The 13,212-nt window shown below is 47.5% G+C and overlaps 1 gene segment (V, D, J or C); it reads right to left on the bottom strand.

The window, feature by feature from the left end:
* Nucleotides 1-3,662: 3,662 nt before the first annotated feature.
* Nucleotides 3,663-13,004, bottom strand: LOC144692518 (Ig kappa chain V region Mem5-like). The segment is given in 4 exon segments: nt 3,663-4,675; nt 10,700-10,745; nt 12,393-12,694; nt 12,881-13,004. Coding segments are annotated over 4 exon segments (726 nt in total).
* Between the last annotated feature and the right edge of the window lie 208 nt (nt 13,005-13,212).

Raw genomic sequence — 13,212 nt, forward strand, 5'->3', positions numbered from 1 at the left:
CTGTGATATCCTGACTGCTCCTCTGTGTAAACTGAGTCCTCACTCGGGTCAGTTTTGTGCTGTTAACATGAGCCCCGGGTTAAGGAGAGAGAAATGAACATTGTGACTGTATCCTCCAGCCCTGAGATTTCCCCGAGCTCATTTCAGGTCTTACCGAGCAGTCAGCACAGAGTGCACAGCACGATCCCACCAACTGGAACATCTCTAGTGTTCCGAGTGAAGAGTGAATGCCCAACTACAACTTATATTTCTGGTAAATTTTGATAATTCTCCTAATGTTTAGGGTTTGTTGTTGGTCTGTAACATCAATGGATTTTATTGTTCAGCAGATTTTAAATTGAATGGGTCAGTGTGAGTTTCTGTTGGTCAGACCCTCGGCAGTCAAGGCTGTTGGGGCACGTTACAGGGAGGCAGTTACTGGTGGGAAAATACACTTCATTGTTTTCTGACTTTCCGTTGCCTCAGAGTCTGGATTCAGCAGCCCCAGGTTTGAAGGAATGGTTAAAAAGTTCACAGTGAAATGTAAACTCTGGCCGCCCAGGAAACAAGGGATGGACATTTGTCTTTAGCCCACATGGCTCTCCTTCCAGAGGTGGGGTCACACGAGGTGATTCGCAGCCTAAACCAATGGAAGAGGTGAATTTATAATCTACAAGGCAGAAGTCAGGAGTGGGATGGAAAACTCTCCACTTGCCTGGATGATTGGAACTCCAACAACACTCAAGAAGCTGGACTCCATCCCAGACAAAGCAGCCGCTTGATTGGCACCCCTTCCACAAACATTCACTCCCTCCAACACCGACGCACAGTAGCAGCAGTGTGTACCATCTACAAGATGCACTGCAGAAACTCACCAAGGCTCCGTGAGCAGCACCTTCCAAAACCTCGACCGCTCCGATCTAGAAGGACAAGAGCAGCAGATAGCATATAGCCCATCATTAGCCAGCCCGCGGGAAATGGCAGCCGGAGCCCACTCCTCTTTACTTACCTTTCCCGAGAGCTCCACATTTCTCACTCAGACTCCGAAGTGGGACTCCTAACATATGTGGAGTGTATCTGTTCCCCGAGAGCTTCCTCGGAGAGCAGGAAGGGGGGGAAATCTAAGTCTCTCCCCTTTTTTACAGCACTAACTGCCGTATTCCGGGAAGGTTAAATGTCCCAAAAACACTTCGAGAAGCTACGGAGAGAAGCTAAGTGTGTAAGGTGAGGGGGTAGAGTGTCAGGTAAGTGGGTGAGGGGGTAGAGTGTCAGGTAAGTGGGTGAGGGGGTAGAGTGTCAGGTAAGTGGGTGAGGGGTTAAAGTGTCAGGTAAGAGGGTGAATGGGTAGAGTGTCAGGTAAGTGCGTGAATGGGTAGAGTGTCAGGTAAGTGAATGAGGGGGTAGAGTGTCAGGTAAGTGGGTGAATGGGTAGAGTGTCAGGTAAGTGCGTGAATGGGTAGAGTGTCAGGTAAGTGAATGAGGGGGTAGAGTGTCAGGTAAGTGGGTGAGGGGGTAGAGTGTCAGGTAAGTGGGTGAGGGGGTAGAGTGTCAGGCAAGTAAGTGAGGGGGTAGATTGCCAGCCAAGTGGACGAGGGGGTAGGGTGTCAGGCAAGAGGTCGAGGAGGTAGGGTGGCTGGCAATTGGGCGAGAGGGTAGGGGTCAGGTATTGTCCAGGGTTGTCCCGGGTATATTTGGGGGTTGGGGGTTTAGTCGTCTATTTACCCTGGAGTTAGAACTGGTTTTAATCCTCCTAACGTTTCCCAGGTAACATTTCCAATCAGTAAGTCGGAATGATCGGAAGTCTCCGGGCTTTAAGTCAGAGTTTCAGAGAGTTTTAGGCACCGGGTAATTGCCCATGGGAAGTTCGGACTTCCTGCATAATTCCCTTGCAGTCAGTGTGTAGGGAATTCCGAGGGCTTCCCCAGTGCATCTTGGCCTGTGCCTCCGGGGTACCGGAGATCGGAAGTTCTGGGCCAATGGATCAGACGTCCAAAAGCTTGGCCAAAGATGTTGACTTTAAGGAGTGTCTTAAAGGAGGAAAGTGAGGGAGAGACGGAGAGAGGTGTAGGGAGGGAATTCCAGAGCTTGGGGCCCAGGCAGCTGAAGGCAGGGCCACCAATGATGGAACGATTCTGATTAGGAATCCACCAGAGGCCAGGATTAGAGGAGCGCAGATATCTCGGAGGGTTGTAGGGCTGGAGGAGATACCAGAGAAAGGGAGGGGCGAGGCCATGGAGGGAATTGAAAACAAGGATGGGAATTGTAAAATCAGGATGTTGCTTGACCAGGAGGTCAAGGGCCAATGTTGGTCAATGAGCAAAGGGGTGACAGGGGAACGGGACTCACTGTGAGTTAGGACATGGGCAGCAGAGTTTTGGATGACCCCACGATTGCGGAGGGTAGAATGTGGGAGAGCAGCCAGGAGTGTATTGGAATAGTCACATCCAGAGGCAACGAAGGCATGGGTGAGGGCTTCAGCAGCTGATGAGCTGAGACTGGGGTGAAGTCGAGCGATGTTATGGAGGTGGAAATAGGCGCTCTTAGTGATGTGACGAATATGAGGTCGGAAGCTCATCTCAGGGTCAGATGTGACCCCAAGGTTGTGAACAGACGGGTTTAATCTCAGACTGTTACTGGGGAGAGGGATGGAGTCAGGAGTTAGAGAACAGAGTTTGGAATGGGGACTGAAAACAATGGCTTCAGCCTTCCCAATATTTAATTGTAGGAATTCCTGTTCATCCAGTACGGGATGTGGGATAAGCAGTCTGATAATTTAGCAACAGTGGAGGAGGTGAGAGAGGTAGTGGTGAGGTAGAGCTGGGGGTCTTCAGCGTACATGTGAAAACTAACGCTATGCTTTCGGACGATGTGTCCGAGGGGCAGGATGTAGATGAGAAATAGGAGGGGCCAAGGATCGATCCCTGGGGGACACCAGAGGTAATGGAGCAGGGACAGTTTTAGCAGATGAGAGGAGGAGCCGGGAGTGTTTGGAGCGCTCCAGCCAGATCTGGCGGTGATGGATAAACCAGTTTCAAGTCTGCCTCCCTTGGATTAAGTGAGTGGAGATGAGGGTTGTAGCAGGGGGAAGGGCCAGGGTGAGGGAGAGGAATGGTTTTATTGGGGACTAGGATATGAAAGGTGGAGGTGAGGGTGAGGTTGAGTAAATCAGTAGCTGCAGAAATGTTGTGGTGATCGGAGGGCCAGAGACGAGATCGTTGGGATTTTGAAAGTGCAGTTGTAAGTGAATTGGGGAATAGGTTTTTCCAGGGATGGATACAGAAGGGGGTAGGGTTGTGCTGTGGAAGGGGGATGTGGGTGGGGAGTGATACAAGGAAGTGATCAGAGATGGTCTTATCTGTGATTGAAACTATGGGAATAGCGAGATCACGTGAGATGGGAAGGTCACGGGGGAGGTCGTGAATATGGTTTGGGGAATTGTGGTTGTGTTGATTTAATCCCAGCAACTTCCAGTTTCTTTTCTGTTTTTAATCTTGTAAATTCAAGAGATTCGAGATAAAACTGATCATTTTAAAATGATTGATAATTGTCTTTGAACCAAATCTTCTGTTGATGTGTCATTGATTGACAGACCAACCAGCCAATCAGGACAATCACTTGCTGAAATGCAGCCAATCAGCTGATGGGGAGGTGGGACATTTCCAAAGCACTCACCAGACAGAGACTGAATATTCTTAATGTTTATTACCTTTTACACATTGACATTTACAGAAAAAAGACTTGAATAAACAGCCCAGCCAGAGGAAGCTGGAGAAATTCACAGGGAGAATGGAGGTTTATTAAAACACTTGTGGAGATTTTCTCCAGAACATGAGAATTCTGTCCCTTTAAACAGTGACTGAACCTTAAATTGTAACTGCAGGGTGAGCAGGAAGGGGTCTGGCTTACTGAAGCAGACACTTCGGAGGGTCACATTAATTTTGTACAGCTGACAGTCTTCAGCATCTTAGAGAGGTTTTACTTAGCATCACGAGATTAAACTGTCCCAGCAAACACTCCCAGGGCAGGTACAGCACGGGGTTAGATACAGAGTAAAGCTCCCTCTACACTGTCCCCATCAAACACTCCCAGGGCAGGTACAGCATGGGGTTAGATACAGAGTAAAGCTCCCTCTACACAATCCCCATCAATCACTCCCAGGGCAATTACAGCACGGGCTTAGATACGGAGTAAAGCTCCCTTTACACTGTCCCAATAACGGGCCTTCACCCCTGACTCTCAGAAGTGTCTCCGAGCCGGTCCCGAGAAGGAAGAGAGTTGTAATTCGGTGCTGACAATGACCTTTGCCCTCCCAGCTCACCCCTGTTCTATTTAAAGTTGTGTCTCCTCTGTGGACTGTCTCTAACACTCTATGCACATTCTGATCTCCTGATGCTCTTGCTGAGGGGAGAGGAGAGGCTCTCGTGGGTGACGACACAGGAGAAGCGGGCGTTGGACTCCCAGCCGGAGCCAGAGAGGGTCAGCAGGCTGCTGACGCTGTAGGTGCTGTCCGAAGCTCGCAGGTAGTTGCTGGTCTGAACCCCGTCCGAAATGGCTGCACCGTCCTTCTTCCACTCCACCTTCACCTCATCGGGATGGAAGTGATTGGCAAGGCACACCAGGGTGGCAGTGCCCTTGGTCTTGACCTCCTCCGGGGAGGGGGGCAGCAGGGTCAGTGTGGGTGGTGACTTCTCTCTGCCTGAAAGAGAAGAGAAGGAAGTTTAATCACTGTCTTTATAATGAATTTCAACTTCCCGAATATTAACTGGGATCAGATCTGTGTAAATGTATAGATGATGTAAAATTCTTATAATCCATCCAGGTGAATTCTTTTAGCCAGAATGTAACAAACCCAACAAGAGAAGGGGCAGTTTTAGACAATTTCAGGGAATGAATCTGGGCAGGTGGAAGGTGTATCAGTGGGAGAGTATCTGGCTAATAGTGATCATAATTCAGTTAGGTTTTGAGCAGTTATGGAAAGGGATAAAGCTAGACCAAGTGTAAAAGTTGTAAATTAGGGAAAGGCCAATTTAACTAAGCTGTGATTTGCCGAAATGGACAGGAAACAGCAACTTGAAGGTAAATCAGTGTCAGAGCAGTGGGAGGTTTTCATGGAGGAGAATTGTGAAATATTGGATGGGATATAAATAGTGCGGAATTCCCCCAGATTTGCACAAAGGGCACTGGCGTGTGGGAGAAAGATTGTTTTACATCCCCTGTGCCCTGGCTCACTCTCAGTCTTTCCTCCAAGTGGTGTTCAACATGGAGGAGCACTGATTCATCAACTGAGGGAGGGTGGTACGTGGTAATCGGGCAGAGATTTCCTTCCCCATGTTTGACCTGATGCCATGAGACTTCATGGGGTCTGGAGTTGATTTTGAGGACTCCCACAGCAACTCCCCACTGCCTGTATACCACTGTGTTGCCACCTCTGCTGGGTCTGTCCTGCAGGTGGGACAAGACATACCCGGGGACGGTGATGGTGGAGTCTGGGTCATTATCTGTAAGGTATGATTCTGTGAGGATGACTCTATCAGGCTGTTGCTTGACTAGTCTGTGAGACAGTTCTCCCAATTTTGACACTAGCCCCCAGATGTTAGTAAGGGGGACTTTGCAGGGTCAACGGGGCTGAGATTGCCGTTGTTGTTTCCGGTGCCTAGATCGAAGCCGCGTGGTCCGTCCGGTTTCATTCCTTTTTAGTGACTTTGTCGCAGTTTCTAACAACTGAGTAGGGGCTGGGCCACTTCAGAGGGCAGTTAAGAGCCAACCACATTGCTGTGTGGCACACAGCAACAGCTGGAAAATTGCCCAGGTATGTCCTGTACACAAAAAGCAGGACAAATCCAACCTGGCCAATTACCGCCCCATCAGTCTACTCTCCATCATCAGTAAAGTGATGGAAGGGGCCATCAACTGTGCTATCAAGTGGCACTTGCTTAGCAATAACCTGCTCACTGAGGCCCAGTTTGGGTTCTGCCAGGGCCACTCAGCTCCTGACCTCATTACAGCCTTAGTTCAGACATGGACAGTGGAGCTGAACTCCCAAGGTGAGGAGAGACCGACTGTCATTGATATCAAGGCCGTATTTGACTGAGTGTGGCGTCAAGGAGCCCGAGCAAAACTAGAGTCAAAGGGAATCAGGGGGAAAACTCTCTGTGGGTTGGAGTCATACCTAGCACAAAGGAAGATGGTTGTGGTTGTTGGAGGTCAGTCATCTCAGCTCCTGGACATCACTGCATGAGTTCCTCAGGGTAGTGTCCTCGGCCCAACCATCTTCAGCTATTTCATCAATGACCTTCCTTACATCATAAGGTCAGAAGTCGGTGTGTTCGCTGATGATTGCACAATGTTCAGCATCATTCATGACTCCTCAGATGCTGAAGCAGTCCCTGTCCAAATGCAGCAAGACCTGAACAATATCCAGGCTTGGGCTGACAAGTGGCAAGTAACATACTTACCACACAAGTGCCAGGAAATGACCATCTCCAACAAGAGAGAATCCAACCATCGCCCCTTGATGTTCAATGGCATTACCCTCACTGAATCCCCCACTATCAACATCCTGGGGGTTAGCATTGAGCAGAAACTGAAGTGGACTAGCCATATAAATACTGTGGCTACAAGAGCAAGTCAGAGGCTAGGAATCGTGTGACGAGTCACTCACCTCCTGACTCTCCAAAGCCTGTCCACCATCTACAAAGCACAAGTCAGGAATGTATTGGAGTACTCTCCACTTGCCTGGATGAGTGCAGCTCCAACAGCACTGCAGAAGCTGGACACCGTATTTAAACTACAGCCGTGCGCACACTTCTTAATGCTTGCAGCCCGGGGCTGCTCCGGGGAAGACATGGCCCCAAAAGCCAAGCAGAGTGCAGCCCCCAATTCAGTGACACATTCCTGGGATGCCTTCTGGACACTGTGGAGGCCCATCCTGATGTCCTCTACCCCCGCTCTGGCCGCAGGAGAGCCATCAGTTTCAGATTTTTGGTTGTCTCACCATATTATTCCCACTGCTCACCATGACACCTGACGCCAATGGGGCAGGAAAATTCCGGCCATAGTGAGAGAGTAAATATTAATTGTTGGAAAATATTCTGAGGGACATTTTAATCATCTTTGAGAAAGATACGACCAAGGACAGTCAACATGGACTTGTTAAGGGAAAGCCGTGTCTGACTAACTTGCTTGAATTTTTTGAGGGGGTAACAAGGAGGGTTGATGAGGGGAGCGAGTTTGACGTGGTCTTTGCGGATTTTAGCAAGACTTCTGACAAGGTTCCACATGACAGACTGGTGAGAAAACTAAAAACTCATGGAATCCCAGGGAAAGGGGCAAGTTGTGTTTCAAATTAGTTGAGTGGCACGAGGAAAAGGTTTGATGTTAAGCTGGTTAAATCATATTGGACTGTTACTTAGACATTTGTAAAGAGGGTTTCCACAAATTCAGCACTGAACTGGTTAATAGTAAGAGTGTTTAAAGACTCAGTGTCCCTCTAAGACCCTGTTAAGCTGTCAGGAAGCTCTCACTATTGATCAGTCTGTCCGGGGGAAACAGGTTCAGCATTAACAATCCTCAGATCACACACACATCGAGAGAACTTTATCCCAGAAGGTTGGAGCACACTTGGATCAACCCACTTCAGAAAGGATTCAGATTGGGTGTCATAGAATAAAATCATAGAAAGTTTCTGGCACAGAAAGAGGCCACTCGGCCCATCATGTCTGTGCCCACTGAAACACGAGCCGTCCGGCCGAATCCCACTTTCCAGCAATTGGTCCGTAGTCCTCCAGGTTCAGGCTCTTGAGGTTCATATCCAGACACCTTTTAAATGGGTTGAGGGTTTCTGCCTCGGTGACCCTCTCAGGCAGTGAGTTCCAGAGCCTCATCTCCCATCTAATCTTTCTCCAAATCACTTTAAATCTATGCCCCCTAGTCACTGACCTCTCTGCTAAAGTAAATAGGCCCGTCCCATCCACTCTATCCAAGCCCCTCATAATTTTGTACATCTCAATCAAATCTCCCCTCAGCCTCCTCTGTTCCAAGGAGAACAACCCCAGCCAATCCAATCTCTCCTCATAGCTGCAATTTTCCTGTCCTGGCTACATCCTGGTTAAATCTCCTCTGTACCCTCTCTAATGCAATCACATCCTTCCTGTAATGAGGTGACCAGAACTGCGCACTGTACTCAAGTTGTGGCCTAACTAATAATTTAGACAGATCCAGCATAACCTCCTTGCTCTATACCTCGGCTAATGATTGAAAGGATTCCATGTTCCTTCTTAACCACCTTATTGACCTGTTCTGCTACCTTCAGGAGTCTGGACATTCACCCCAAGGTCCCTCACTTCCTCTACACCTCCCAGTATCTTCCCATTTATTGTGTAATCCTTTGCTTTGTTTGACCTCCCCAAATGCATCACCTCACACTTCTCTGGGTTGAATTCCATTTGCCACTTTTCTTTCCACCTGACCAGTCCACTGATCTCTTCCTGCAGCCTACAACAATCCTCCTTGTTATCTACCATGTAGCCAATTTTTGTGTCGCCTGTAAACTCCTTGATCAACTCCTACATTTATGTCCAAATCATTAATATATACACAAAAAGCAGGGTACCGAGGCCTGAGGCCTGCAGACCCACACTGGAAACAGCCTTCCAGTCACTAAAACACCATCAATAATTACCCTTTGTTCCCGGCCCCTGAGCTAATTATGTATCTAATGGGCCCCATTCCCATGGACCCCATTGGCTTTTATTTTATTAACTAGTCTGCCATGTGGAACATTCTCAAAATCCTTGCTAAAATCCATGTAGATAACATCAACTACACTACCCTCATCAATCCACCTTGTTACTTCCTCAAAAAAGATGAACAAATTAGTCAGACATGACCTTCCCTTATCAAATCCATGCTGACTGTCCTGGATTAATCTGTGCCTTTTTAAGCGACAGTTTATCCTGTCCATCAGAATTGATTCCAATTATTTGACCACCAACGAGGACACAATGACTGGCCTGTAATTATTCAGTCTATCCCTCGCTCCCTTTTTAAACAAAGGTACAACATTATCAGACCTCCAATCCTCCGGCCACTCACCTGTATCCAGTGAGGATTGGAAAATGAGGGTCAGACCCTCCGCAATTTCCTCCCTGGTTTCTGTTAACAGGCTGGGGCACATTTTACCCGGCCCTGGTGGTTAATCCACTCTCAAGGATGCTAATCCCGCTCATACTTCCTCTCTCCCTATGTTTATCACATCCAATATTTCACACTCCTCCACCATAGTGACAATGTCTACATTGTTCCCTTTCTTTTGTGAAGACAGATGCAAAGTATTCATTCAGAACCATACCCACATCCTCCACCTCCTCACATAGGTTACCTTTTTGGTCTTTTATGGGCCCTACTCATCCCTTAGTTATCCACTTACTCTGAAGTATTGAGAAAACAGCTTTGGGTGTAGAAGGTTCGAGATTTCATTTCAAACCTTGCCGGCCAACACTGGGGTGACGACAAGGGTGAGCCTTCAATTAATCTCAAAGTCCGGGGGTCAGACAGGGTCAGTGTGAGGTCAATGGGAACTCACAGGGTCACCATCAGGAATCTCCAACTTCAAAGAAAGGCTTGCATTTCAATGGTGCCTATCACCACCTCAGGACGTCCCAGAGTGTTCCACAACCAACTGTGCACAGCAAGATCCCAGATATCAGATTGACAATGACCAGATAATCAGATGTGTAGTGATGTAGATTGAGGGATAAATATTGTCCAGGAAACCAGGGGGATCACCCCTGCTCTTCTTCTCAAAGCGCCCGTGGGATATTTGAGATCCCCCTGAGAGGGCAGACCTCAGTTTGTCTCATCTGAAAGACGGCTCCTCTGACAGTGCAGCCCTCCCTCAATACTGCACTGGAGTCTCAGCCTGGATTATGTGCTCAAGTCTCTGGAGTGGGATTTGAACCCACAACATTGTGACTCTGAGGGGCTCATGCTACCCACTGAGGCACGGCTAAAACCGCACGGTCCAATAGCCCACCATGTTCACCCTCCCGGCTCACACTTGGAGGAATGAGCCCACTTGGGGAGGGTGGAGCTGTTCCCCAGTCAGAGACAGTGTCTTCAGGAGAGAGATGGAGAGCAGATTCCTGGAGGCCTGGAGTCTAGAGGGTGACATTTAAACATTCGGGGGAAACGGAGAGTCTCCCCGAAACCCTGGAACACTGAAGCCACTGGATTGTGGGTCCTGCTCTACCTGTTTGTCATCAGAACTTTGCCAAGAGATAACCAGGGAGTGGAGAGAGCAGAGTTCAAGCTGGGGGAGGTGGGACCTCGGTGTCTCACTGTGCTGGTGCTGTGATCAGTTATATCAGAGACTGTGAGAGGGAGCCAGAGCTCATATCAAACTCTGCCCGTGTCTGTCACACTGAGACTGACAGGAGTCTAGTGAGTGATTTCACTCCATGGTGCAGCAATGTCAGCACAGTCTGCAAACGTCCAGATCTCCTCGAGACGGTGGGTAAAAGTTGGTTATTTATATCTGGCTGCTTAAAGGGGGGAATGTAATGAAAGAAATACAGCTGGGCAACCTGTTATGCACAGCGTTGTTCACTGAACCATTTCATTCAGTGCAGCTCCTCACTAACACCTTCAACTATCCAGCATTAGTGTTTGAGAAAGTTTCAGTATTGAAAGGGTTAATAAGGGAGAATTGGGGTTTACTTACTCAGTCTGAGCTTGGTTCCTTTAGCGAACGTAACCCACACTGAAAGCTTCCAGTGCAGGGACTGTACAAAAACCTCTGCTCTCTGCTTCACTCAGTCACTCTCACCCTCTCCCTGTCTCTCACTCACACTCACCTTTAACTCACTCTCACCCTCTCCCTGTCTCTCACTCACACTCACCTTTAACTCACTCTCACCCTCTCCCTGTCTCACTCACACTCACCTTTAACTCACTCTCACCCTCTGTCTCTCACTCACACTCACCTTTAACTCACTCTCAACCCCTCTCTGTCTCTCAATCATACAGGAGGTGCGACTGTGTGTCCATTATTATATATTCTATATAACTGTGGGATGTGTCAGTAAAGGAGGTGGGACTGTGTGTCCATTATTATATATTCTATATAACTGTGGGATGTGTCAGTACAGGAGGTGGGACTGTGTGTCCATTATTACATATTGTATATAACTGTGGGATGTGTCAGTACAGGAGGTGGGACTGTGTGTCCATTATTATATATTATATATAACTGTGGGATGTGACAGTACAGGAGGTGGGACTGTGTGTCCATTATTATATATTCTATATAACTGTGGGATGTGTCAGTTCAGGAGGTGGGACTTTGTGTCCATTATTATATATTCTATATAACTGTGGGATGTGTCAGTACAGGAGGTGGGACTGTGTGTCCATTATTATATATTCTATACAACTGTGGGATGTGTCAGTACAGGAGGTGGGACTTTGTGTCCATTATTATCTATTCTAAATAACTGTGGGATGTGTCAGAACAGGAGGTGGGACTTTGTGTCCATTATTATATATTCTATATAACTGTGGGATGTGTCTGTACAGGAGTTGGTACTGTGTGTCCATTATTATATATTCTATATAACTGTGGGATGTGTCAGTACAGGAGGTGGGACTTTGTGTCCATTATTATATATTGTATATAAATTTGGGATGTGTCAGTACAGGAGGTGGGACTGTGTGTCCATTATTATATATTCTATATAACTGTGGGATGTGTCAGTACAGGAGGTGGGACTGTGTGTCCATTATTATATATTCTATATAACTGTGGGATGTGTCAGTACAGGAGGTGGGACTGTGTGTCCATTATTATATATTCTACATAACTGTGGGATATGTCAGTACAGGAGGTGGGACTGTGTGTCCATTATTATATATTCTATATAACTGTGGGATGTGTCAGTACAGGAGGTGGGACTGTGTGCCCATTATTATATAGTCTATATAACTGTGGGATGTGTCAGTACAGGAGGTGGGACTGTGTGTCCATTATTATATATTCTATATAACTGTGGGATGTGTCAGTACAGGAGGTGGGACTGTGTCTCCATTATTATATATTCTATATAACTGTGGGATGTGTCAGTACAGGAGGTGGGACTGTGTGTCCATTATTATATATTCTATATAACTGTGGGATGTGTCAGTACAGGAAGTGGGACTGTGTGTCCATTATTATATATTCTATATAACTGTGGGATGTGTCAGTACAGGAGGTGGGACTGTGTGTACATTATTATATATTCTATATAACTGTGGGATGTGTCAGTACAGGAGGTGGGACTGTGTGTCCATTATTATATATTCTATATAACTGTGGGATGTGTCAGTAGAGGAGGTGGTGCTGTGTGTATTGAGGTTTTTGTAAGGCTCTGTATCACTGTGTATGCATAGCTGGTATAGCCCTGACAGTAATAATCAGCGACATCCTCATTCTGTACATTGCTGATTGTCAGGGTGAATTGAGTGCCAGATCCACTGCCGGTGAATCGCTCCGATGTTCCTGTGAATCGAGTTGTTGCCGAATAGATCAGGAGAGTGGGTTTCTGTCCTTCTCGCTGCTGGTATCAAGCAACATTGCTGCTAACAGACTGACTGGCCGTACAGGTGATGGTGGCCGTCTGGCCCAGGCTCACTGACAGCATCGGGGGAGACTGGGTCATGGTGATGTCCCCACTGATACCTGAGGGGTAATAGAGAAACAGAGTGAAGTAAGAAGTGTCACACAAAGAGCCTGTAAAATGAGATATTGTTAGAGACAGTGACCGTTCCTCTGCTTTCAGCATTTTCCCTTCAATCACAAGTCAGTCGAATTGGATGGAAATGGAGAGCAGGAAAATATTCACGGTGGAAGGAGAGAGATTTGTACCTGCGATGCAGAATGCCAGAGGCCAGATGAGCTGGATGGCTGAAATCATGGTGTCTGCTCCTGTCCCTGTGCCTGGTCACTGATAAACTCTCCCTTCACTGGGCTCAGCTTTATAAAGCTGCAGCCTGTCAGAGTCTCACTGGCTGTTCCTCAGTATGTAAATGGTATCACCCAGAGAAAACCACGTCAGCACCTTTCACATCCTCTTCAACTCTCTCCCTCCCTCTCCCTCCACTTGTCCCTCATTGTCTGCCTCTCTCATTCTCCCTCCATATCTCTGTTGTTCCCTATCTCTCTCACACTGCCAAGTCAATCATGGCTCCCGTCACAAT

This window comes from Cetorhinus maximus, chromosome 17 (assembly GCF_964194155.1).
Source record: "Cetorhinus maximus chromosome 17, sCetMax3.hap1.1, whole genome shotgun sequence".
Lineage (NCBI taxonomy): Eukaryota > Metazoa > Chordata > Chondrichthyes > Lamniformes > Cetorhinidae > Cetorhinus > Cetorhinus maximus.